This window comes from Tympanuchus pallidicinctus, unplaced genomic scaffold (assembly GCF_026119805.1).
Source record: "Tympanuchus pallidicinctus isolate F22 unplaced genomic scaffold, pur_lepc_1.0 scaffold17, whole genome shotgun sequence".
Taxonomy (NCBI): Eukaryota; Metazoa; Chordata; class Aves; order Galliformes; family Phasianidae; genus Tympanuchus; species Tympanuchus pallidicinctus.
Window position 1 is genome coordinate 678,764 of NW_026294690.1, and position 26,495 is coordinate 705,258.

General features: G+C 50.6%; 1 protein-coding gene across 5 annotated transcripts in view; it reads left to right on the forward strand.

The window, feature by feature from the left end:
• Window positions 1-281: 281 nt before the first annotated feature.
• CACNA2D2 (calcium voltage-gated channel auxiliary subunit alpha2delta 2) overlaps window positions 282-26,495 on the forward strand; it is a 128,274-nt gene continuing 102,060 nt past the window's right edge. For 2 of the 5 annotated variants that reach the window (XM_052678533.1, XM_052678537.1), the window contains exons 1-2: window positions 328-570; window positions 22,995-23,076. In XM_052678533.1, the coding sequence (XP_052534493.1) occupies window positions 446-570; window positions 22,995-23,076 (207 nt within the window). In that variant the 5' untranslated portion in view covers window positions 328-445. Of the gene's footprint in view, window positions 301-327; window positions 571-22,994; window positions 23,077-26,495 lie in introns of those variants that run through there. The other 3 variants (XM_052678535.1, XM_052678534.1, XM_052678536.1) reach the window with 2 other exon arrangements.

Sequence of the window (26,495 nt, forward strand, 5' to 3'; positions counted from 1 at the left end):
CGGCCTGCTAACCGTAACCACACACCGACAGCCCCCGGGGAGCGCCGAGCCGAACCCCCCGGAGGCGCCGAGCCGGGACCCCGCGCGCCCGGCCGACCCCCGAGCGGAGGGGACCCGCGGGGAGCGGCGCATGCGCGGCGGGGCGGCGGGGAGGGGGGCCGGAGCGGGGCGGAGAGGCGGCGGCGGGGCGGAGCGGGGCCGGGCTGGGCCGCCCGCCGCCCGCCTATTTGAGGGAAAGTAGCGGGGCGCGGGCGCTCAGTGCTGGCCGCCGCCGGGAGGCAGCGGGGCGAGCGGCCGCCGGTCGGTGCCTTTTTTCCTTCTCCCCCCTCCCTTCCCCCCCGCCCCTGCCCAGAACCGCCGCGTTCGTCGCACGGGTGGTGGCGGCGGGGGGAGCCGCCCCGCGGGGCCGCCTCTGCCCCTTCCCCGCCGCGCTTTTAATGGAAACATGGCGATGGCGGCTCCGACCGGCAGCGCTGCGCCCGTCGCCCCGGCGCTCTGCGGCCACCTGGCCCTGCTGCTGCTCCTCGCCGCCCCCGCCGCGCACGGCTACAGCTTCCCCCAGCAGCACACGTAAGTGCCGCCGCCGGCCCGGGACCCCCGCCCGGTGCTGCGGGGCCTGCGCGGGGGCCGCGGGCGGAGCCGCTCCTCGGGCGGGCGGGGGGCGCCGCTGCGGGCGGGGGCGAACGGCGGTCCCGAAGTTGCCGCGGAGCGCAAACTTCCCCGGGCGGCCGCCGCATCCCCCGCCGGGGGCGACGGCTTTCGCATCGTAGTCCCGAGCGCGCAGAGCCGTGCGTTCCCCCCCCCTTCCCTTCCGCCCCTTCCTCTAGTCTGCCGGCCGGTCGCGGATGGACGGCCTCGCGTCTGCCCCCTCACCTGGCGGCGGGGCCGGGGGCTGTGAGTAGGGAGGTGGGCTGGGGGCAGGGAGCCGCTGGGGGCCGTGCCGGGCAGCGCTGGGCTCGGTACCGTCGGAGCCCTGCGCACGGGCAGGCGGTATCTTAGCCGAGATGTATTTTAAGAGCCCGTCGTCTCCGTTATGAAATGCTGCTTGTTGACACAAAAATTGTGTGTGTGGAGGGGGGAGGGTGAATACATCCCTACGATTCAAAGTAGAGGCTGCCACCGTGTCCTTACAGGCGGTGATTCTGGAGGTGGGGGAAGATTTCAATGACACGGAGTTAATAATAGCAGCACTGCCCTTAACTTTGCGCTGCCCCGGTGCATAGGCACTGCTCCGTGCCACAATCCTCTGCCATTTCTGATTTGCTTAAGAATAGGAATGTATATACATATGTCATACAAAGTATTTTTGAAAGCCTTTCAGATGAGCGTCTTTGATCTCTGAGTGCGTTTTTCCAGGCGTGCATTCAGGCCTTCTGAAAAGAAGGCTTATCGGCAGGAGGAACGGTGTTGTTTATTCGGGAGAACTGCAGCTTACCCTGCTAATATCTGCTTCGATGGAGGCACAGCTGTTTGCGCTCCTTCTTTCATCAGGAACAGCTCCCGTTCAGACACGTCCCTCCTGAATTCTTTTGGGTCTCGCATCCGCGTTTCTAAATCTCTCTGACCTTTGAGAGCTGGCGGGATCCCGTGCCTTGCCACCACGTACGTGCAGAAATCCTTCTGAATAAAACCCTGAGAAATGTCTACCTACAGGGGGAGAAGCAGGAAGGGAACGTGCCACGCTCGCTGAGTACCGGGGCCTGGCGGCCCCATCCTGTGCCTCTGCGTGCTGCTCCTTCTGCTGGGAGACTCCCTATCTGAGACCCGGGAGTTAAGGATGTGTGAAGCACTGCTGAAGTTTGTGGGGCACTTTCAGTATTTCGGCTGCTTGTCCAGGGGTTGTATGTCAGCTGTTGCTTTTTCTTCTGTTTTGTGCGGTAAATCTTCTCTGGGCAAGCGGAGTTGTGCTTTCCTTATAACTGCAGAAAGTTTTTTCTTTTTCATAGAGAAGGTTCTTGTGCTGGGGCAGACATCCTTAGGAGATGTGTAATTTGTGGATAATGCACCAGCCTCACCCAACCCGGTCACTACCTATGATGTCCCAATAAACTGCGCCAGCTTTTTGACCAAAGCAGCTTTATTCCAGTTCACTTGTTGGGGTTTATGGGCCACATGCTGTAAGCTCTGTGCTCTCCTGCTTGCAGTGGCATTACCAAACAGGCCTGACCTGCACTAACAGAGGCAGTACATGTGAAGCAGCACACTGCTGGCAGCGATGTGCCATTCATAGCTGAAGGCATGGTCCTGAAAAGGCCGCAGGCTGAGTGCGTGCCTCGGTGGGGAGCAGCATTGGTGTGCAAGAGGAGGCATGGAAAGGATGCGAGACCTCAGCCTGACCTGCTGCCTCCATACTCGTGTCGTTCTCCTTGTGACCCGCTTGGTGAGCTTGGAGAAAATAAGAGTCATGGATGGAGATCTGATGATGATGCAGTTGCTGGGCAGTAGGCAATGCCTGTCGCGTGCGGGCTGGAATGTTGCACTGTGCCCCAGGGCCTCTGAGCTTGTCTCTAAGGAGAGATGTATTTGATGGGAATGAGAGGTGCGATGGCAGCTGGCACCAACGCTCAGATAATGCCTCCGTCGACTGTTCCCTCTGAGTGGCTCCCTGTCTGCGCCCTTCTGCTTTCTGAAGGTGTTGGATATAATGGGAATCGTTTCTGAAAGGTGTGTCGGTCAGCAGCTGGGCCGTGCTGCTGGAGCAGCCTGCTGAGCTCTCCCAGACACTAGCTTTTCTCCTCCTTTGGACAACGCACCCTTGCAACAAGAGCAAATGATACAGAGCCTTGATGAGAAACCTTGTCTGTGGGGGTTTCTCTGCAAATTGCCGAAGTCGCGTTGGGCTGTCGAGCTCGCAGTGTTCAGCAGCACAGGGCTGTCCTGTGCTGCCTGGAGCAGGAGGAGCGATGAGGGCATTTTGCTGGGAGCGAAGGGGAGAAGAAAAAAATGGAGATTAATTTTTCTTTTTCCTTTACCACAATTTTATTAATTGTCATCAGTGGTTTCTGCGTGTTGATGCTTGGTTCTGTCCCTGATAAATCTCTGGTGCTGCACATTATCTTTCTCCTCCTGGGTCGCATGGCTTTAATCATCTTACGCAGAGCTACGGAAGGCTCGGCTCAGCCAGTTGTGCAAAGGGGAATTGCTCATTGAGATTTAAAGAGCAAAATCCCAGATTGGAACGAACCCATCGGGGTGGGTATGTTAGGTGATGCCTGCTGGCTGACTGGACTCCTCTCAGGGCACTCGTGTACAAGTGTGTGTCTGTGCAGCCAGCGGGATTAGCAGCTGTCGGAAAGGAAGCTGTTGGCTGCTGCTAATTCTTCTGTTCAATACTGCAGGGAGGGATTGCTGTGGCAGCACGGAGCTGTGTGAATTGCTGGGAGATGTGGCAGTGGGTGGCCGAAGCCTGGTCACCGGGTCAGCCCTGCGCCTGCAGTGCCATCTCCTCCCGTTAGGAGCGCTGGGGGACGTGGCTGTCTGAGGAGGGAGCAGCCCCCTCCTTGCTTTGCAGCAGGGCTGTGTCGTTTGGGCTTGAAGGGAAATTGCCATCTGCTGAGGTGGCGAGCCGTTTGCTTCCTGCGAGGAAGCAGGTGTGCAGGGAGCTGCGTGCCTGCTGGCGAGGCACGGGCAGAGATGCCTGCAGGGAGAGGCCCGGGGACCTGAGCCGGTCCTGCCCCTCCAGCACGGTGTCACAATCTGCACCAGGCCTTGAGGTGTTTGTTGTGCCACATGCACGAAGCTCCTGCTGAGAGCCATGGGGCTGATGGGTGCCCATCACCACTGGAGGGTGGGCTTGAGGTTGCCTCCACCTAATTAATTGCTTCCTTTCAGCAGGCTTTGATTTGTGCTCATGTCGTTTCATCCTAAATGAGGTTAACGATGCTGGTAGTGTTGGCACATCTGGGCTAGCAGGGCTTGAAATAAATAACTCTATTAGGATTGGACATTTGAGGGTTTGCAGGATGCTGTGTAGCGGGATTCCCTTCTCTTGTTCTGCCGCTTGCCTGCTGTGCAGTCAGAAAATCTCTTCCAATTGTGGTTTTGATGCCTGGGAAAGGACCTTGTTGGGAAAAGAGCAGGGAGGAAGCATGACGACGGTCCTGCTTGTCTTCTGTTGCACATGGCTGAGCAGCCAGCCCGCTGGGAGGGCAGTCGTGCCCCAGTGCTTGACGTTGCATTGCTCCCTCTGGGAGGGCGAGGAGAGCTCGTGCTGCTGCAGACAGTGGCCCTGCTCTGCGGCACTGGCACTGCTCTTTGGGTGTGTGGGGAAGCCTGGACAGCAGTCATTTGCAGTATTTCTTTGATATTATTGGTGTTTTCTCCCTTGGAGTTCTGGATGCTTCCTACTCAGCTCTCACACTGGGAACAGCTGTTTATGAACCTGTGTCTGGAAGTAGGGAAGGAAACCGGGACAGCTTCCTTGAGGAGGAGTGGGCAGATAAAGCACAGCGTGTCAGGCTTGCACATGCTGTCACCAGCCTGGCTCAGTTATTAAGCATATTTTGGGATAAACAGCTACCAAGGCCTAGCAACTTATTTCTGTGGTTCTCAAGGTTCTCCCGTATCTTCCTCATTCTTTTCTTTCCACTTTTATCCTCAATCCCTTGTAGCAATAACTCTCAGGCAGGTGTAGGGGACCTGCTTCATCTGTACAGCCAGTGCTTGGTGCTTGATAGGCATGCAGTACAAACCCACCGTGATTCTGGAGGCCCTGAATGGAAACCTGAATTTATCCTTGAGCAGACCTGGTGTTTGGCTTCAAAAGCCATTGGAAAAGCTCTGGAGGGTTTAAGTGCTGGGACATCTGTGCACAGTAACATTGTACATGTGCACAAACTGTAGGATTTACACATTGTTTCTTTTCCAGCAATGAGACATTCAAGTGGGATGAAATAAAAGGGAAAGTCATTACCAAGCAGAATACTTGAGTGAAATATTCAGGAAGAAAGGGCACTTTCTGAATGCTTCCATATTTACTTCCTCAGGAGCCACTTGAAAGCAGAATGTGTGCAGAATCCTTTTTCCTCTCTGATGGTGTTGGTAGGACTTGGATGTCATTCCTGTGATCTGGCCTTCATCTCCAGGTCTGCTGTTGCTGCGTTGCAGAGGGAGAGGGGTTGTACAGCATGTTGTTGCACTGGATCCATGAGATGTTGGCCTGGCTTTCTTCAGTCTGCATGAATTGAGGTTGCAGAAAACGCATGCTGGATTCTCAGTGCAGCTTTGACAGTGGTCCTACAAATCTTTCAGTCTTAGCCATTATCTGTAGGTCATAAATTCCAGGAAAAAATAAAATTATCCAGAGCGAAGAATTAATTCATCAGCCATGAAGAAGAGCATCATGCACTGATGGATGCAAGGGATTGGGCTGCTCTGGCAGATCAGCTCAAGGCAGGTGGAAGGCTTGCAGGGAGAGGGCTGTTGTGACCTGGCTGGACAGGCTGCACAATCTGTGGCTCCATGTCCATCCACCATTTGTGTGTTGTTCTGTTGTTCTTGCCTACAGTTGGGCCACTGGTGCTGGTGCAGAGTGACTGCGTTGCAGTGCCCCTTCCAGAGGGCCAGGCCTCATTCCAGTGCTGCTGCTTGGGGCTGGGTGCTCTGGAAGAGCTAATTGCAGGTAGCTGTCAGGTGGGGGTCAATGGGGGCATGCACCATTTGGAGGAATAGCTCTGATGCTGGTAAAGCTGCAGGTGCAGCTGCCAAAGCTGAAGTTGGGTTTCCATGCTGTGTGAGCCAAGTGCTTGCTCTGTTCAGTAGCACCAACAGTGTGTTCTGAGAAAGATGGGATGCAGTGTGCTTTTTAGCCCTAGCTTGTGTCAGTCTTTGCTCCTACGAGCCTCCTGCCCCAGGTCTGTGTCACTGCTCCATAAGAGTGGCAGTGGAGCTGCCTTCCCCAAGGACAGCATGAGCAACTCTTGCCCCAGCAGGTATCTGTAATGGATCTACTGGATCCAGTAGCAGACTTTGGGTTCCCTGGGTGCTGCCCTGTCCCACACTGACACGTAGGGAATATTTGAGGCTGTATCAACAGTGTCTACAGTGTGTATGCTATCGCTGATAGAAGAGTGATGGATTACAAAAGACACGTTCATTTACCTGACAAAGGTTGTCTATCTTGAATTATTTATGAGGCTTCACAGCAAGCTAGTAAATTTTGTAAAAGCTATGAAGTCCTGGTAATGTGAGCCTCCTCGCTGCAGCTTCCTGGAGTGGAGTTCTGCTGAGAAGGTGCAGCGGGAGGTGGAGGAGAAGGAAGAAATAGGAAACGGGTGGAGGGGCAGAGGCTGCTGTTTGGGTGTGCAAATGATGAGGTGTGCAGAGCAATGAAGTGCAAATTAGATCATGCTGTGCACTGGAGCAAATCCTGTGCAGTGTTAGAAATCAAGGGATGCTTTGAGGAAGGATGGGAGGCCAAAAACAAGGACAGACACAAGGACAGAGAAGGTGACAGTCTCAAAATTGCTGAGGCTCTTGGCCTTCCCAGGGCAAAGTCACACCCTGAACTGTTAAATGGGTGGAGCAAGTTGGGAAAGAGCATCGAGTGGCCTCTGAAGTGACAGAGGAGGACATGATTTTTATAAATACCTTTCAGCTCCTAACAGGCCTGGGTCCCATGGCTGTTCTCTTGCAGCAAGTTGACAAGCTCCTCTCCAATGGGTGCTGAGCTTTCTGCTGTCCAGAAAAATCTTGTGTCAGAGTTCATCCATCCTCCAAATAAGAAACCAAAATGAGGTGCATAGTTGTAAATACTATCCAGAGCTTGTGTAAGCTACTTTGTCATGCCATCATAGATTTACACGAGTCAGAAGGGACCCTTAAGGGCCATCCATCCCAACTCCCTGTGCTGAGCAGGGACACCACAGCTCCATCAGTGCTCAGAGCCCCTCCAGCCTTACCTTGGCTGTCTGCAGGGATGCAGCACCACCACCTCTCTGGGCAGCTGTGCCACTGCCTCACACCCTTATGGCTGTACAACACTTCTTCCTTATATCCAGTCTATATCTCTCCTCATTTAGCTTGAAACCATTTCCCCTTTTCCTGTCACAACAGACCCAGCTGAAGAGTCTGTCCCCCTCTTTCTTACAGCCCCTTTGGGTACCAACAGGCTGCTCTCAGCTCTCCCCACAGCCTTCTCTTCTCTCCCTGCACAGCCCCAGCTCTCAGCCTGTCCTCACAGGGAGGTGCTCCATTCCTTGGGTCATTTTCATGGCCCTCCTCTGGATGGAATTCAATAGGTCCGTATCTCTCCTGTGCTGAGGACTCCCCATCTGGACACAGAACTCCAGATGAGGTGTCACAGTGCAGAGTAGAGAGGCAGGATCAGCTTCCTGCCCTCTTTGGATGCTGCCTGGGGTACGATGGGCTCTCTGGGCTGTGAGTGTGCACTGCTGGCTCCTGTCCAGCTGCCACCCACCAGCACCCCCAAGTGCTTTTCACCAGGGCCATGCTCCATCCTTTAGTCCCCCTGCTTGTATTGGCAGCAGGAGTTGCCATGACCCAGGTGCAGACTTTGCACTTGCCTTTGTTGAACCTCATGAGGGCCCACTGCTCAGCCTGCCTAGGTCTCTTTGGATGGCAGTCTAAAAGATGTATAAAGCTCTCACAGGTTTTGTTTTAGCTAAATCAGAAATATTGTACTTGAGTTCTCCTACCTATTAACTTTTAAAGTAATAATATCTTTGTTGTGACTGCTAAACGTTTCCTCTGCAGTACAATACAGGGAGAGCTGGGAATGCAGAGCCCTGTTTGCTCTGCTAGCAGACAGTGCTTGGCACTCAGATCTCTGGCAGCTGTAACATGGGCACTAAAAGGGACAGACTTAAGCCAAACGAAGCGCCTAATGCTCAGCTTTACAGGCGTTGAGCACTGAGTCAGATTCTGGGCTGTGAGTGGTTGAACATCTCCATAACAAACTCAGCAGACCCAGGAGGAGCCAAAGTAGCCTTTGCTTATGTCTGGGGTAGTCTTATAAATCAGGGGTCTGTGGCAGGCTTTCAGTGTGGTGTCACATCTGGGGATCAGCAGGGCAAAGGGTGATGTCCTGAGTGGGCTCGTGTGCTGCCAGGAGCATTGCAGGGCAGGGGGAAACCCATTGCCTGTGTAAAAGTAAACCCTCTGCAGCACTGTGTCATGCATAGAAGGGGGGGAAGGTTGGAAGAAACAGCACTTAATTATTCAAGACCTGCAAGCTGCAAAGAGTTCCAGGGCAGCGAGCCTCCAGCCAGGCATGCGTCACAGCTTTGTGGGCACTCTGCTTTCCCCCTCTGGGTTAGCAGGAGGGTAGGTTACACCAGAGGGGGGAAAAAAAAAGTCAATATTTTCTCTTCACCTAGCTCTTGGTTTTTACTTATTCTATTTTTGTTTGCTGTGAAATCTTAATAAGAGTTGATCAGTGACCAAACAGATGACATTATTTTGCCTCCCACAGAATGACAGCACGTTGGAGGGTGCAGGCCAAGCGAGCATCAGCCCCAAGTGGGCTCTCTCTGCCGATAGGCAGGAGCATCCCCGCCTGCCTCCTTGGCTGTGTGCTGGGGGGCTGCTCCTCACTGAGCCTTTCTTCCTGACACTGAGTTTATTATGATGCTGAAGAATTTGCTGTCGTCAGTCTTGTGTGCTGTGCTCTGCTAACAGCTACGTTTGGCTTGAAGGCTGAGAAACGCTGAATTTATTTCTGAGGTTCTGGGGCAGATTTGTCCCTGATGTAACCGTGCTGAGAGCTGTGGGCCTGTGCTGGGGGAGCTTTAGTTTTAATTTAAAAATATAATGGTGGTTGTGGTTGCTTCTGATTTTTTATTGTGAGATGGAGAAGAGAAATGCGTTGTGCCCGTGCACTACCTGCTCATTTTGCACTCCTGGTTTCCAGGTGACCCCATTTAGCACCTGACCTGACAGCAGATGTGCTATGTTGGCATTCTTGCCATCAGAACCACCCTTTGCTCACTGTCCGAAGGCTCGGTGGGACCCTGCTGTGTCCCTCGCTCTTTGCCACATTTATTTCTTTTTCTCTGAAGCGAAGAACAAGCCAAAATCTGACCCGCTGTGTCTGTGCCCTGGCACCTGCATGCTCCATGGGATGTATGCAGCAGAGCTGCGTGCCTTCAACCCTGCCCTGCTTCCCAGGGGTGGCCTGGCCTTACAGCACTGCTCTGCTGCAATCCTTCCCTATGTTTCCTTTCTTTCCAAGTGGAACCCTGTGCTGAAAGCATCGCTGCTTCAAGCGGTTCGTGAATGTGGTTACGCGTGCTGAAAGCGGCCTTTTCTGTTCTGTAAGAGCCACTTAATAAATGTCACTTACTTGGTGACTGTGTGGTGCGTGGCCTTCCTCTCATCAGGAGGCAGTGGTCAGACCCTGCTGTGTTCTCTGCAGTCACGGTGCTGTGATGGAGAGAAGTTTGCCTCTTGCCTAAGTGTGCTGTTGCAGTTTTGCGATGGCGGAGTTTGTATTGCTCAGCTTCCATTTGGAGCACAACTGTACCCCTGTGTTTGTTTGTACCCTTTCTCAGATCCCAGAAAGAGTCTTAAATGAGAAAGTTCTTCTGAAGAACCTCAGGCTGCTGCAGGAAGGGGCAGTTCAGGAGATGGTATCTGTGTTGTCCCTCCCCCTCCCAAATTTGCTGTGATTGCAGCGTGGCCCCACAGCCAGCTTGCAGTGCACAAAGTTCCACATCTGATGAACAAAGCAGGGAATGTAGTATATAGTATTTTTCTCATCTTCCACGTGGAGTTTAGCCTTGCTTCCTCAGTTGGCTTGGCTCTAGTAGTGTGTAGGTTGCTCCAGAAGTAATGCCTCCTTTTTATTTCCTTGGAAACCACAACAGATACAAAGAACATAAAAACACTCTTGGCAGAGCAAATTCTCAGCTATAAAACACTATTTTTTTTCAGTGTAGTTACTACCATTAGCTGTGCATTTTTGCCAGCAGTGGTCAACAGCCCCCATGCTGTGCTCGTAAAAACCTGCACCAGTGGAGATAACCCAGTGTCCGTGTCACCACTGCTGAACTGCACCATGCACCCCTCACTGTGCTCACGTCCATTGCTTGGTCTCCTCCAGTGCTCAGCAAGTGCTGATGAATGTCCACAGGTGCCATTTTTTTCTGCATGGAGGAATTCAGTGACACATCTGGGAATGTGTGAGGAGCTGGGAGGGGGCACTGTCAGGACAGCTGACCAGAGTGACCAAAGGAGTGTTCCATGCAACACGATGTCGTGTTCAGCAAGAGAATCTGGTTAAAGAGGAGGGAGGGATGCTTGCTGTGATGGCATTTGTCTTCTCAAGAAACTGTCATATTTGATGGGCCCTGCTTTCCTGGAAGTAGTTGCATGTCTGCCTGCTGGTGGGAAGTGGAGAATGAATTCCTTGCTTTGTGTGTGCAGCTTCTGCTTTCCTCACAAACTGTCCTTATTTGAACCTGTGAGTTCTTGCTTTTTGGCTGTACAGATTCTCTCCTGCATCCCACATGGGGAGAGCAGGGGAGCAGCTGTGTGGCTCTGAGCTGCTGCCAGGTTAAACCACAGCAGGTGTGCAGGTAGCCTGGAGTGCAGGTAGCTTCGAGGAGTCCACCTTGCTTCAGCCTTTGGTCTGCTTCTGAGTGGCAGAATTTGCTTGGAAACTGTTATTTCTTAAAATTGCCCTTGTGCTAATCTTACTGTGATACCACAGCTTCTGCCGGTATGTGGGTTAGCAAGGTGTTCCTGGCTGAGAACAAGGGCAGATCCTGACTTTATTGAGGCTCCTCCAAAGACCGTCTCTTACACCTTGGCTTTCTGGAGTTTTACACTAGGCAAATTTGTCCCACTTTTCTATTGCCAGGCCTGTCTTCCAGGTGTTCTCTTATCCCCAGTTGATCCCCTGGCCTACTTTCTATCCCCTACACATTGAGATGTGACCAGCCTGTCGCTGTTGGCACGAGCAAAGCCTGTGTGCCTCAGGCCTGTTCTCTGGGGTGGCAGTTCTGTCCTGATGCCCTTGGGGCTGCCTTCCATCCCTTCCCCCCACATCTTGCTCTGTTCTGTCTTCCACTCCTCCTTATGGCTTTCTACATGCAGTTTGAAACAGCTCTTGCATTTCCTTATTGCTCATTTTACAGATGAAACTGAGGCTTCAAAAACTCCAATATGTCAGCAGCAGAGCAGGAAATGGAACCCAGATCACGTAATATCTTCTCTTCTGCTCCTCTGAATGAATCCATGCTCTTCATTTCGGGATAAATGTTTCTTCTGCAGTATAGTAACAAGTACAAGAACAGAGACGTGGCCAGGAGGACTGGTATTGTAGAGAGGGGACCTTTCTCTTCCTCTGGTGTTGGGAGAGAGGAGCTGTCCTTGGGGATGAGAAGTGCTTCCGAAGGATGATGTCCTCTGGCTGTTTGGGGACCAGAACTTGGGCAGCACTGCTCTCAGTTAGCTGGAGGTCTGCTGCAGTGCTCAGTGCAGGCACGGGGCTTTTGCAAATGAGATGGGTGCCCTTTCTGTGAGCCCCGCATTGGCTGCTTGTGCCACTTAAATTGCAGTCAGGCAGCCTTCCCGAGAAATGCTCTCTTGAAAATTGCCTTTTTGTGCTGATGAGGCACTCATTTAGGATTGGATCTGTTGTGCTCGTTGTCTCCCAGTGGCGGGCGCTCGCTGGTGGGATGGGTTGTGGCGAGAGCTGCAGGACAGAGGCTCCTGACACCCCTCAGACGTTTGTCCCCTCTCGTGGTCCCTGAGGTGTCAGCTGAGCACTTCCCGCTCTGTGTGTGTGCCTCAGAGAGATGCTCGAGGCCATTAAGCTGGGTAATTTACATGCTTCTTGAGCCTGCGCCTAGGGAAATATATTTCACAGGTAATTTCAAATCTCTTGGCGTGTGGCAGAAGTCATTATTCTAAATAGAAAGGGGCTGCTGATGTCATGAGCCCCATTGAGAGGAGCTTGTTAACGCCAGGGTTTTGTCTCTTACAGAGAAGAGTCTGAGGTGGCCTGCTGGTGGGGTGTGGGGACATCGGCTGGCGTAGCTCTTAATGCCAGCACTCACTTATAAGAGCAGAAGAGCGAATATCCTCATCATCTCAGGTTCTGCATAATGTGTGTGAAGATGTGCTCTGGAGTGTCGATGGCTGCGAGAGCTTCCAGCTTCAGTGCTTCAGTGCGGGCTTCAAAGTGCAGACAGCCAACTTCACATCAGGAGATTGAGTTTCATGTCTGACTGCTGCTGAAAGTGTGTCTGCATTTGGGACTGCTGCTTTACATCTGTTGCTCAGCTTTCTCCCATAGAAGAGGGAGAAATTTAGGAGGGTCTGACAGTTTAATGTTGGTCAGTTCCCTCACAGTGGTGTCTGAACTTTTGCACTAGCAGAGCTTCAACTGCAGTATTGCAACTGAACAGCCATCATCCTTCTGCAGAGCTCCCCAGCGTGCTGCTGGGATGGGGCAGTGAGTGTGATGGACCCAGGTCCTGAGTGTCGCACAGCAAGCCTCGTTGGTTCCTTTGGCATATTTCCAGTGTGGTTCTGTGATCACGGTTTCAATAGGCTTGTTTCCTTACAAAGGGAAGGCCGTATGTACTTATTTTTCCCCACGGAGGAAGGAGCGTTTGTCCCACCCGGGTGGCAAGGAGGAGAAAGCTGGGAGTCCATCCCCACTCCTGCTGTGCTTTGCAGCAGCACTGGCACAAAGCTGAGCAGGGCTTTGTGCTTCCAGTGTCCCTTCTGGGACTGGGTGCTACCTTACAAGTGCGAGTGTCCTGCAGACAGCTTTTAGATGTGTGTCACAAAGCGCTGCGGTAATGGCATAAAATGCAGTAAATTATTATTTTTTTTTTAAATGCTTTCCACCTCCATTTTTTTTTTTTTTCTTTCGCTGTAGAAAGGGAGCTGTACAATGAACAGCTTCTACAAATGAAGGCGACTGGATGTGAAATAACAGGGTTCTGGGTGTTTGGCTGGTGAGAGATGCAATGAGAGAGCATCGCTAAGTGCTTTATAATAACAATGATTACCACACGCTCTTAGGAGCCAGGAATCTCTCAGGTAGGGAATGATGTGGAGAGGGGTTGTTTAAGGCAGGGATTTAACTAGACAGACATCTAGCAGCAGTGACACTAGAGAGCTCTGAGGAGTGCTGTCTTGTGGTAGAAGACCTTTGTGGCAGAGACTAATGCTCTTTGCTTGCTAAATACAGGAATTCGGCCCAGGTCTTACTAGTCAGTGGTTCTCTCAGGCTCCTTAGTATGGCTTGTATCTCAGTGATCTGATTCATCACTGCATGCTTCATGTGATTCAGAGCAGCTGAAATCTAAGGGAAGGGTGCATGCTGAGGGCAGTCCTCCAGTGTCCTGTGGGTAATACAAGCCAGCCAGCTCAGCGTCATCAGCTTACACTTGTTCTGCTGCATCCCTTTGTGCTGCTGTGGCAGCAGCAGCATCTCTTGGTGGAGCACCTCACGTGAGCAAGAGCACTTTGGGAGCTTTCTTGTTGGTGGCTGCAGTCAGTGTTTTGTTTCCTGGTTATCCCTATGGCATGTATCTTTCCCTCACCCCTTAGGCAGTGCACTAAGAAATGAAGGATGACTGCACTGCGTGTGTGCAAGTCTCCATCCCAGCAGTCAGAACCTGGCACCTCTGAATCCTCTTTGCTTCATTTCTTCATGAGAACTCTTTAAATGACCTAAGCGAGGACAACATCTTTGCTTTTTTCAGTATGTTTCTGCTTGTGTTGCCAGGAGGTGGATGTTGTGAAGTATCCTCAAGTTGTGAAGGAAGGTTCGTGTCAGCTCAGGCTGTGGCTGAGCAGTGGTGCAGGAGCATGGGGCATCTCACAGCATCTCATCACAGAGGTGTGTGTGTGTGCTTTAGATGACAGTGCTCTGGTGGCACAGTGCGGAAAGGCTGCCTGGACTGCCTTGCTGTAGCCACACCAGTGTGCTCAGCTGATAGCTTTACTGTGTCTGCAGGCTGTGAAGAAATCTCAGCTACCCCCAACCTCAAGTGCAGATCCTGCTGGGTGCATCTATTCTGTTTTCTGGCATAGTTCAGGCCCCAGAATCCTCATCTGGTGATGAAAATTTACTGGAAGGAACAAGAAGATGCAACAATCTATCCTACTTCTGTCTAGCTCCCAAGAGAGTCATGAATTATACACGGAATAAACAAATAAGCTGATATGTCTGTCATTATATCATAAAGGATTTTAATAATTCATGCAGCTTGCAAAATCCGTTCTAAGACCTACCCTTGGTAACCTTATCTCTGCAGCGGGGGATGGGATCTCTTCTGCCTCTACTCAGATTGCATCTGTAACACGGGGAAGGAGACAGGCAGGAGAGAGGTCTTATCACAAAACTTCATCTGTGTAACGGGTTGCGAAGAAATGTGCAAGAGTTATCAGCAGTGGGGGTCTCAAGGCATTCTGAAAATGACAAGTGGCTGCACGAGGTGAAATTTATGCAGATTGTGTGCTTAATAAAACCGGCACCTCTTCACTTATTTATTAATTCATTGTGCTTCGAGTCTGGGTTTGTGACAGGCTCTGAGATCAGGAGCCCATCCTAATCCTGCATGATGGGAGTGCAGATGTGGCGGAGCCCACAGGCTTCTGCTATTCCTGATGTGCATCAGCAAGAGTGTGATAGCAATCTGGTTTCAAGATGCAAAACAGAAGCAAGAAAAACCCTGTAGCTTTCAAAGAATCAAGGATGCTAAGACCTGAGATTTGCTTTGGCTTTGAACACAACCGTTAATTGATTGGAGCAGTGCATTTCTGGTATTGACAGTGCAGAGCTGGTTGTGGTAGTCAGAGCCTCCAACTTCCTTTGCTTGCATTGCAGTCCTGGAGGCTGGTACTGTTGCTTCTGCCCCTGTCACATGAGATGTCAAAGCAGCTGAGCTACCTGGTAAAGTTTCTGTTCACAGGAATACCTTGGAGCGACAAGAACAGTTCATCCAAATCTCCAGACATACATAAGTAGCTTATTCTGCTATAAGGCAACCCAATTCATTTTTCCTTCTCGGAGCCAACCTGAGTAGACTGCACACATGGCAGAGAACTTCCTGCTGAACTCGCTCAGTGCTCTGCCTTGCAGCAGCCACCCAGTGCTGTCAGGGTGCTCCATTCTGCTCCCAGGTGCAGAGAGTCGCAGCATGCTGAGATCAAATTCACCTCTTGAAGTTGTGCAAACTGCTTGTTGTATGTTGGCAGTGTGCTCAGGAGCCCCCATGCAGACTGCTCACACTGTGTGAGGATCTATCAAGGGATGATTGCATCACAGAGAGGTGGACAGAAGGTGAACTCCAGGCTGATAAGGATGGAAGGAACAGGACGATGGGGTCTGTGGCTGAATGTGCCTTGTGGGAAAGGTCTCGCTGCCTACAGAAGATGCTGTCTGTGACTGCACTGCCATATGTTCTTCTTGTTCACTAAGCTGAGTGGTGCCACTGACACATTAGAGGGAAGGGTTGTTATTCAGAGGGACCTGGACAGGCTGGAGAGGTGAGTCCATGCCAACCTCATGAAGTTCAGCAAGGCCACGTGCAAGGTCCTGCACTGGATCTGGACAATTCCAAGCACAGGTACAGGTTGAGTGAAGAATGGCTTGAGAGCATCTCTGAGGAGAAGGATTAGGGAGTGCTGAAAGACTCAGTTTGAGCCAGCAATGTGCACTTGCAGCCCAGAAGGCCAACTGTAACCTGGATTGCATCAGGAGAAGCGTGACCAGCAGGTCCAGGGAGGTGGTTCTATAGCTCTGCTCTGCTCTCATGAGCCCCCACCTAGAGTACTGTGTCCAGTTCTGGAGGCCCCAGCACAAGAATCATAGAATCATAGAATCACCAAGGTTGTAAAAGACTTAAAAGATCATCCAGTCCAACCATTCGCCTATTACCAATAGCTCCCATTAAACCATGTCCCTCAACACAACATCCAGCCTTTCCTTGAACATCCCCAGGGTCTGTCCCTTCAGGAAGTTATAGAGAGCAATGAGGTCTCCCCTGAGCCTCCTCTTCTCCAGGCTGAACATTTCCAGCTCCTTCAGCCTCTCCTCATATGGCCTGTGTTCCAGAGCCCTCACCAGAAGAAGGACATGGAGCTGTTGGAGAGTGTCCAGAGGAGGGCCACAGAGATGGTCAGAGAGCTGGAGCACCTCCCCTGTGGGGACAGGCTGAGAGAGCTGGGGCTGTTCAGCTTGTAGAGAAGAAGGCACCAAGGAGACCTTACAGCAGCGTTCCAGTACCTGAAGGGGTTTACAGAAAAGCAGGGGAGGGACTTTTTATAAGGACATGTAGTGACAGGACAAGCAGAAATGGCTTTAAATTGAGAGAGTAGATTTGGGCTAGATGTTAGAAAGAAATTCTTTGAGGGTGGTGAGACACCAGTACAGATTGGCCAACAAGGCTGTAGATTCCCCGCCTCCCTGGAAGCACTCCAGGCCAGGCTGGATGAGGCTGGGAGCAACACGGGCTGTGGGAGGCGTCCCAACCCCCTGCTGTAGGCAGGGACTACATGATCTTAAAGGTCTTTTCCAATCCAAAGCATCCTGTGATTCTATGATATTGCTATGTTGAGGAGGGGCACACAGACGTGATCCGTGGAGCGCAGTGTCTGCCCAGTGGCCTCTTACAGCTCTGCTGAGCAAATGTTCCAGCTCACGCACTGGGGGACTTCTCCTTCCTCCTCCTCTTGGCAAGTCATTACAAACAGATTGTGATTTTCCTCCAACCTAGTCTTACACTTTAAATTATTCACCAAATTATCCTTTGGTCTACAGTTCCTTTGCATATCAAATACTCAAAACCGGCTTTTTGTAAAGTTAAGAATTCAAGATATTTTGATTGGACACGTAGCTCTCAAATAATAGTGGCTGTAGGTCTCTGTCATACTGAGAGGACATTTGAAGTGGACTCCTGCGGGGATCTGCCCTAGACCTAGTTTTATTTAATATTTTCATTAATAACTTAGGGAACGGAGTGGAGAATATGCTTATAAAAATTGCAGATGACACTGAGCTGGGAGGGGATGGATGTGCTTCAGAAGGCGTTATCAGAATTCAAAATGATTTACAAAAAATGGAACGGAGAGCCTGCTATCAGAAAGAAGGGAACTTGGTAAAAACAAATGCAAAGCACTGCGCTTAAGGAGGAGAAATCCAATGTACAAATAGAGAACAAAAAAATATTTGTCTGAGTAGCAGCGTGGTAGAAAAGGTCCTGGTCACAAAATGAGTCACCAAGGCGCTGTGATAGCAGGAGGACACACGTATTTGCAACATAAAGTAGCTTCTTGGACAGGATTGGGTCAGTGATATTCAACCCTTCAGATTGCACTGGGCCAGACTTCTGCTGGCCTACCTGATCCCACTTCTTGGTGAGAGCCTTGGAAGGTGTCCATGAACTGCAGAAAATCCAGAGCTGGGCAGCAAGAAGGACAAGATGCTGGTAGAGCATGGCCAAGAAAGAAAAGCTGGAGAAAACTGAGCTTGGAGTAGAAAAGGATTAAAGAGCAAAGGGTTCTTTAGAGCTCTTCAGAGCTTGTAATGAGAAAGGAAATCCTTTGTCTGCTGTAAGTGGCATAAATGGGAAGAAAGAGTTGAGATTTAGGATGGATAAGAAGGAAACCTTTTCATTGCATTGTGAAAGATGGAATTGAAAAAGATACCCTGTGGATGTGGGGAACACCTTCAGTGGAGGCTGTAGGCACAGGTTAGACAGTGTTTCTTGCAGCAGTGTTTGGTGCCTGTGTCTGACTCAACACCTACTGGCTGCTGTGTTTCCAGATGGAGTTTGGCCCTGGATGGCTGATGCTTCTTCTTTCCAGTACAGAGATGATATTTGATGAACAATTTCCTGTCGCCAAAAGCCTCGCTGGTGGCAAGTTGCAGGTTGCTGTTGCTTTTTCCCACAGCTACGCACAAGAATGTTTGTGCTCAGGAACCATTAGTGGAACAAATTTTGTGTGCAATTGTTTGTTTGCTTTCCTTTCCTTTTTTGCCCAGGTCTGTCTGTCCTATAGACTGAGAAGGCTACCCAGTCTTCCTTTTGATTGCATTGTAGTAGTTGTTTGGGCATCAAACTGGCATCAGGATGGATCTTATAGGCGGTCCGGCGTTTTTTATTATTTTAAGGAACATTTCCTGCTGTAAGAATTGGGAAGACAGTGGATAGTGCAAGGAAGAAGGTGTGGAAGTGTTTGAGTCAAAGAAAACAAAGTAACAAAGCTCTGTGATTGAGCTGAAGGTAGAGTTCTATCCCAATGTGTGTCTTAAAGACCTGGCTTTGGATATAGCTTTAATACTCGGTTGTCCTTTCCTTCTAAGCTAGTATCAAACATGGTCAGGCATTTATTTGGTTGTTTTGTAGGAAGGGATGTTCTCTGAAAGCTGTATCTTAAAATAAGAGAAGTGATAAACAACGAAAACCAAAACATCTTTGTTTTTTTCCTTGGTGTGTGTTAGCTCATATTGGGTCTTACAGCGCAGATATGTACAAAATGGAGGGAACTGAGAAGGGGCACAAATGCACGCGTGTGCGCTGACACATGCGGTATTATAGGTAAAGGATTAAGCATCTTGAAGGAATAAGCCAGTTATGAGAAGTTCCTGCGCAGCAAAAATTAGACAACACAGTAATTAATAACCTTATTAAATAGCAATATTTGGGCACTGAACCAAAGCGTATGAATCAGAGTGAGGCATTCTTGGCTGCACACGCTGGGTGAAGTGTAGACTCTTGTGCAGATTGCTTTCTGGATAACTGAATAAGCTGTGGGGCAGCATGTCTGCTTAGCAGCTAGTTTTTCCTCTTGTCTTTTCACGTTTATGTGAGTCTCCCTTCTTCTTTGGGCCAGGAAGGCAGCAAAAGGACGAGGTCTCTGAGGTTCTCAGCATCCTCTCTGTGGCTTGGGAGGGCTCTGTCCGTGTGCCATAAGCCACCGAGGAGCACAGTGACCCCGGGGTGGTGCTGGGTGCTGCTGAGGGTGTGCAGCTTCTCTGCAGAGTGCTGGAGCTGCTGTGCAGAAGTGCGGGGCTGCAGATGGCCGTCTGCTGTGTGCGGAGTGTGGGCCAGGGACAGCCTGTCTGCTGCCTTCCACGGCAGTTCTCATTTTCTTCTAAAGTCCCTGGAGCGCTGTTGCAGCCTCACAAACCAGGCGTTGTCAGAGCAGTGGTGCTGCCTCCTGGAAGAGATGTGAAGGCACATGTGAGATGAGGAGGTGACCCCAGACAGCCAGCATGGCTTCGTCAAGGACAGAGCTCACCTGGACAATCTGATGGCCTTCTGTGATGGAGTGACAAAGTGGATAAAGGAAGGGCAACTGATGTCATCTGCCTGGAGTTCTGCAAGAACTTTGACACAGTCCCACACTACATCCTGATCTCTAAATTGGAGATGGATTTGAAGGCTGTATTGTTTGGTGGATGAAGAGTTGGTGTGATGGTCACAGCCAGAGGGTTGTGGTCAATGGCTCAATGTCCAGGTGGAGGCTGGTGATGAGTGGTGTCCCCCAGGGGGTTGACTCAGGACTGGTGTTCTTCAGTGTCTTTATCAATGACACAGTTGGATTGAATGCTCCCTCAGCAAGTTTACTGACGACACCAAGATGAGTGATGCAGTCGACACGGTAGAAGGAAGGGATGCCATCCTGCGTGGACTCATGTGAGCCTAATGAGGTTCAAGAAGGTCAAGAAGAAGGTATTGCACTTGAATCAGAGCAATCCCAGACCTAAGTACAGACTGAGAGAAGAGCTCCTTGAGAGCAGACCTGTGGTAATGACCAGGGGGTCCTGATGGACAAAAAGCTCTGCATTGGCCAGCAGTGTGCTCCTGCAGCCTGGAAGGCCAACAGCATCCTGGGCTGCAATAACAGAGGAGGAAGCAGTGGGCAGGGAGGTGATTGTCCCCCTCTGCTCTGCTCTTGTGAGACCCTACCTGTAGTGCTGTCCAGACCTGGGGCCCCCAGCACAAGAGAGACATGGGGCTTTGGAACAGGTCCAGAGGAGGCCATGAAGATGCTCAGCGTGCTGCAGCACCTTTCCTATGGAGACAGGCTGAAGAAGCTGGGGGTGGTCAGCATGCAGAAGAGAAGGCTCTGGGAAGACCTCATTGCAGCCTTCCAGTGCTTGGAGGAGCTTATAAGTAGGAGGAGGAATAACTTTTTACATGGTCTGGTAGTGACAGGACATGGGATAATAATTCTAAACTGAAAAAGTAAAAATATAGGTGAGATGATAGGTGAGATTCTTTTCTCAGAATCACTGGCAGTGTTGCCCAGAGCCGTGGGTGCCATCCCTGGAGGTTCTCCAGGCCATGGAGGGGCCCTGGGCAGCCCGAAGTGGGGGGCAGCCAGGCCATGGCAGGGGTTTCAAACCAGATGATCTTCATGTTACCTTCCAATCCAAGCCATTATTTGGTTCATTGATGAAGCAGTGGTATGGCCTCGCATACCCAGCCTTGCCACAGCATGCATGGAAGTCTCTGCAGCTGGCTGGTGAGCTCACCCAAGGCAGAAAGGAGCCCAGAGCCCCAGTTTCTGTGGCTGATGACAAGCTGCAAGTGCCCAATGTGCAGAATAGGACATGCAAAATGCTTGGTGTCCTGGCCTGTGTATATATCTCCTGATGTGCTGCTTGGCACAGCAAATATTTTTGAAGCTCTGCTGCTCTTTTTAAGCCCATTTTATCTCATCTTTAAGGAAAATCAAATAGGCAAATCATGAAATCAATTAGCATCTTTGTAGTTTTCTTTGGAGAGACAGAGATAAATGGTGTTGTGTTTCCAGAAATCATTTCTGTCCCTTGTTATGTGTTGCAGAGAAGGTTGTGGAACATACAGGAGAAGGAAACAATTTTTTTTTTCCAGTGGAAGAGATTTTAATGTATATCCTGACCGCGATCCTTGGTGTAAGGGGAGGCGGAGCACACAACTCACAAATATTTTTAATGTAAGGGATTTTGGTGTCTATCCAAGAGGACTTTGTGGCTTTCCATGAGCAGTGGTCATCCGGGCTGGAGGCTTCCTGGCGTGTGCATCAGGTGCTTTCTCTGTGCTTTGTTTGTAAATGCCATTTTGCGGGAGCAGTGGGGGACTCCAGGCTGTGTGTTGGGAGGAGTTATCACTCCTCAGCCCTGTGACACCACCTGAGGTGTGCCTTAATAGCACGGGGATACAATGACTGCCGTGCCTTATTGCTTCCATACGAGACACACATCAAAGTGAAATCTCCATGTTGGTAATGGGCTATCAATTGCTTTACCCTCTTCATCCTTGCTGCAGTCGTCTGCCATAAAATTTTAAGTGCATCGGCCATGGGAGAGAAACAAAAGGCAGGAGGTCAAGTGAGACAGAATAATAATGGGGTTTATGTATTTTTTATTCTTTTTGCCCTGGCAGTTTTCAGCCCAGTGTGCAGAAAGCAAGGTGAAAACACCAACGAGTCAGGCTAGAGGGAATGGGCCAGATGCACACAAAAGCTTTTGCCAGTGCTGCGGCGTGGGTAAGGGATGTGCTAGCTGGGAAAAAAGATGCTTGCTGCCATTGGGAAAGCTGTTGTATAGCTCCTGCAGGGGGCTGACACAGCTCTGTTGCTGGTGGGAGGGCTCTGCCCAAGCTGGGGGGCAAAGGGAGGGCTGCCCACACCAGTGGCTGTGTGAGTTTGTGACTGTTTGCAGGTCACTGGGGAAGAAAACAATAAAGTTGCTTGGAGGTGTTTCAATGAGTATCTTAAAATGAGAGGCTTATTTGAAAATTAAATAAACACCTTTTGAGAAAATTCATGAGTAACGTTGACCAACCGAAATGAAACCTAAATGATGGTAAATGTATACAACCTTCTTCCCCGGATTTCCTTCTCCTCCAAGGGGAAAAACAGCCTTTGCTCTGCAGAAATGTTGGGAATAGAGAATGTTCAGCTGGAAAACTGAAGATCTGGAGTACACAGTAAAATTTTTTGATATTTCTGCCCAGCTTCCTCCATTCTGAAGCAATGCTGTGTAATGAGCAGTCCTCCATGGCCTCCCTTAGCAGGGCTTCTCTGCTTCTAGACCTCTTGGAGAGCCTCACAGTGGCTTTGCAGTGGTGTACATGCACTGCCTGGGGACGTCTCTTTGCCTGAAGAACAAATGCTTTCGGGCTGCTGATGCAAAGTGTGAACATCCTGGGCCTCTCTGTGCCCATAGAATTGCCTTGATGTGATGCTGGCCATGCACCAGACTTGGCCACAGTGCCTTCTGTCCCTTTTACTCCTTCGGTGCTTTGTCCAGTGTAGTGTTTGGAGCTGAGTTGCTGCAGGAGAAGCACAAGTGGTTCAGAAGCAATCCAGCACTGCTCTCCGAGACCAGATGGGAGGTTTGACATTTGCATGGCCAGAGGCCGGAGTCTGAAAACCTCATTAAAAGAAGGCGAGCTACCAAGTTCTGTGGCCTTAGGAGAGCTTTGTTTGCTGTTGTTTTAACTGGCAGTCATTGCTATGAGCAGAAAAAATCTGTGCGGCGTTCGTGTCGGCGGGCGCTGCTGCCCCAGGGTTGCGGTGCTGCAGCTCACCTCCCAGCCCTGCCCGCAGCTCCATCGCGTGGAGGCAGCAACCTGTGGCTGTGCTGGGATGGGCACCGCTGCTCCTGGGGCCGTGGTGGAGCGCAGGCTGTTTTCTCTACCAACTGCTGGGCTCTGCAGCACTTTGACCTTGATCATCGCTCTAGGCTTAACTAATTAGCTACCACAACTGCTGATATAAGAAGGGGGAAAAAGAAAGTTGCAGTTTGTCTCTTCTTCCTTTTTCTCTCTGCGTTGCCTTGTGTGTAATTGTTTTGGAGCCCTGAGCTTGCATCTTCCCCCAGCCCTCGCCCTCAGGAGCCACGTGCTCTCAGTACTGCCTGTGCCGGTGCTGCAGGAGCGGCACAGTGAGCACAGCCCCAGATGTTGGCTTCCTTGCTGTCCCTTCGTTACCTGGCTGATCTGCTGCATGGCAGGGCTCTGACTCTTTTTCTTTCTCTCCCTTTCTCCTCCTCTCTTTCTCTCTGTCTCTTGCAGTATGCAGTACTGGGCCAGAAGGCTGGAGCAGGAGATTGATGGCGTGATGAGGATATTTGGTGGCGTCCAGCAGCTCAGAGGGGTAAGCTGTCTGTCTTTTATCTGTGCTGCCTTCCTCGTGGCCGTGAACATCCCCATTGCAGAAATCACCCCTGTGAGCACTCATGGTGTGTCAAGCTCCCAGCTGGCTCCACGTGCCGGGGCACAGCTGGCTGTGCTGCTGCTTGCTGCTCTGTGCCATGCACTTAGCAGGCGTGTGGGAGTGGATGTGGCTCACATCTGTCTGCTTCTCCAGGGCCGCATGTCACTGCTGCCTGAGCACGTCCCCGTGTTTCTGCATGGCATGCTGAACGCATCTCAAATCCAACCGTTCCTCCAGCACTGAAGGTGGTTTAATTTGTGCTTTAATTTCAAACTTCTGTTGACCAAGCAGGAAATGTCCAAAGGGTAATTTGACTAACATTGGAAATGATGTGTTTTTAAAGAGAGATTGCAGGTAAAACTGCAATTCTTGATTGGCTCCTGTTCTCCCAGGGCCTCAAAGCAAATCCATGTTAGCACTGCTGCCATGTAACGCCCCAAAGTGGGCACGGTGGTGGTCCTGGGCTGCGGTGGGCAACTATGGGAGGGGCACTTAAGGGAAGCTTCACTATGCTCTGTGAACCTTGTGGATCAAAGGGTCTCTAGGACCTGCACGGTTCCCCTTCCCAGCACTGTTTGCCAGCCGAGCTGTGATGAAATGCAGTGATTTGAGCTTAGAGTCATGGCGTTAATCTAAAGAAAATAGGCTTCTTGAGCATGATGGATGTGTTACCCCAGAAACAAGCACTTGGGTTTTCTCATGGCAGGTCCTTAGAAGCCAATGGCATATGGGCCTCTTGCTGCCTTGTACCAGTAGCTATACTGGTTTCAACAGAGTTGTTCACCTTCCATGCTCCTGGTCATCATCCGCTGCCTAAACTCAGAAGTTGCACTGGTTTCTTTTAAATGCACTTTAAAACGAGTTGAATTGAAGGCCTGCAAAGCTGTTCATAGTCTGCCCATTTGCTTGTATCACATTTGAGCTTCAGAGAGGTCTGTCTGGGTTTCTCTTGCGTTCTCTTCCCCGGGGCTGATAGGCACTCCATGTGCTGCATGGAGAGCATGCACACCCCTTGGGGTTGGCCACATATGTTGATGGTATCTCTGCATTTCTGCAATGCGGTTTTGCGTGTTGGCAAGGTATGGAGTCAGAGCTGAGGATGCAGGTTTTCCAGGCAAAGGCACAATGGGCTCTGTAATCTATAGCAAAGCACAACTCAAAAAAAAAAAAAAAAAAATTGACTGCCACTACATTTGGTACATGTCCTCTCTCTTACAATTTATTCTTATTAGCTTTGATTTTGCTTCTTTGCATGCTAAATAGGTATATCATGTAATTTTTTTAATGCTGTAATTAAATAGAAATTACACCTCCAATTTGCCAGCACTTGACTCCTATTGGCCAGTCAGTCAATTACAGGTAAGAGAGCTTCCCACTTTTTCTGCTTAACTCTTCTGTAGAACTGTGCGTGGCTGTAATGGATTGATACAGGATGAAACTGAATACAGAAGGACTGAAGGGTTTTTTGGTGTTTTTTTTTCTTTTTTTAAATCTGTTTTGGAACCATCCTGTGAAGCGAGGAGTTGTGCACAATTATTGTCTGTGGAATGTTAAAACCACCTGAAGTCAAGAGATGAGCTATTGAAAATTCCAACGTGCAGCTGTTAAAACACCAGCTAAGAGTAGCGGAGGCTTTCTGTGGGTCTCCCTGGGGGTCTGGGGCTGCGAGGTTCAGGTTTGATTCATAAATGGAATATCAAGTGAAGTACACTTCTCTCAAAGACCGCATTACTTGCAAGTGCTAATGTGAAATTACAGAGAGTGCTTCATCCTGAGGAATTCAGCACTGCACGTCCTCCTACCTGCCAGTTGCAGGCAGGTGCATCCGGGCTGCAGTACGAGAAGTGTTTAATGTCATAAAGTGGCCCTATAACCTGCATTGAGACATTAATCAATAAAAAGCCCTCTTTTGCACGGTGGAAACGGAGCCCTTGTGCCCCTGTGCCCGCAGGATGTGTGGCTGTACCCCTCCTGCAGCCCCCGCCAGGATCACCGTGCTGCCGAATGGAGTGCCACCTACCCAAGGATGGCTCTTATTTTAACTCTAAAATCATATCCTAGGATGAAATTCCTTGCATTGTTTTATCCTGCAGTAAAGAATACTACCCTAAAAATCTCTCTCCATGGCCCCAGTACACGCTTTGTCACTTCAGAGGACAACAAATGTGTTCAGGGCATTTCCCAGCAGCCCGCATTGAACTCCTTTCTTCCAGCACTTTCGCACAAGATGGTCAGACTTGCTGTTATCAAAGGAGCTGCCAAGGTTTTCTGTTCGGCTTTTTGATCTTGGGTAACTACTGACCTAACAATAACATGGCCTAGATCACCCAATGAGCTGTGGGATTGCATCATGTTTGTTTTGCTCGCTTTTGTTTTATCTGCATATGGAAACGCATAGCGGGTCGTTCAGGAGGGATGGAAAGTTTGGAGGGTGTTTGTGGTGCTTCCAGCCAACTGTGCTGCAGAATGGGAGCCTCGCTGCACCGTGCTGCACATTGAGACCATGTCCACACCAGCTGCTGGGCAGAGTGGGCTTCCCAGTCAGCAATGCAGTCTTCACACTCATGAGGTTCAAGGCCAAGAGGTTGGGATACCAGCCTCCTGATATTCCATCCTGTACCATAACCCGCAGACTGACTTCTGAACCCTGCAGCAGAGTGCCCCTGGCCTTTTCCTTTGGCAGCCAGCCTCAGGTGGCAGAGAAGCGGTGCACATGCCAGGTGCCCACCTGCCTGCAGCAGACACTGCCTGGGGTGATGATGCTCCTGCAGTACCCACCTCACCCTTGCTGTTCCTCCCCTTCCCCCCCTGCGCACTGCTGCTGTGTCCTCCTCTGCTCCTCGGGGCTGATAAGAGGAAGTGTGCGATGCCAGATAAACACATCCCTGTTCCAAACTTGGGTTTATTTTAATCTGCCTGGGCCGTTCCGCAGCCTCAGCACTACGCCGAGTGCACAGCCAACAGTTTATTATCAAGGAGGAGTGCTTGGATGTCCATAGCCTCGCAGCAGCTCTGCTTGGGGAGGGCAGTCCTATGCCATCCTTCACAGGGACAGTGCCTGCTGCCAGCACCCATCGTCCCACTCTTCTCCCCTACAGGAACCATATTGCATCCATCCTGGAAGACGTCAGGGAAGCATATGCTCCTGCTTTTAGTGCATTTGCATAATTAGAGTAATGTGTATGAATAATTTATGGCCGCATGTGGCTGCTCTTGATGTGACGTTAGCACCCTCACTAAGCCTTTCCCGGTACCGGTGCAGGTCCTGCTTCAGGGTGCTGTGCAGGTGCAAGAGCCTGCTTTGAGGGATTTACGTGTGTGTGTGTATGTGTGTGTTGGTGGTTTAGCATAGAAAGGTG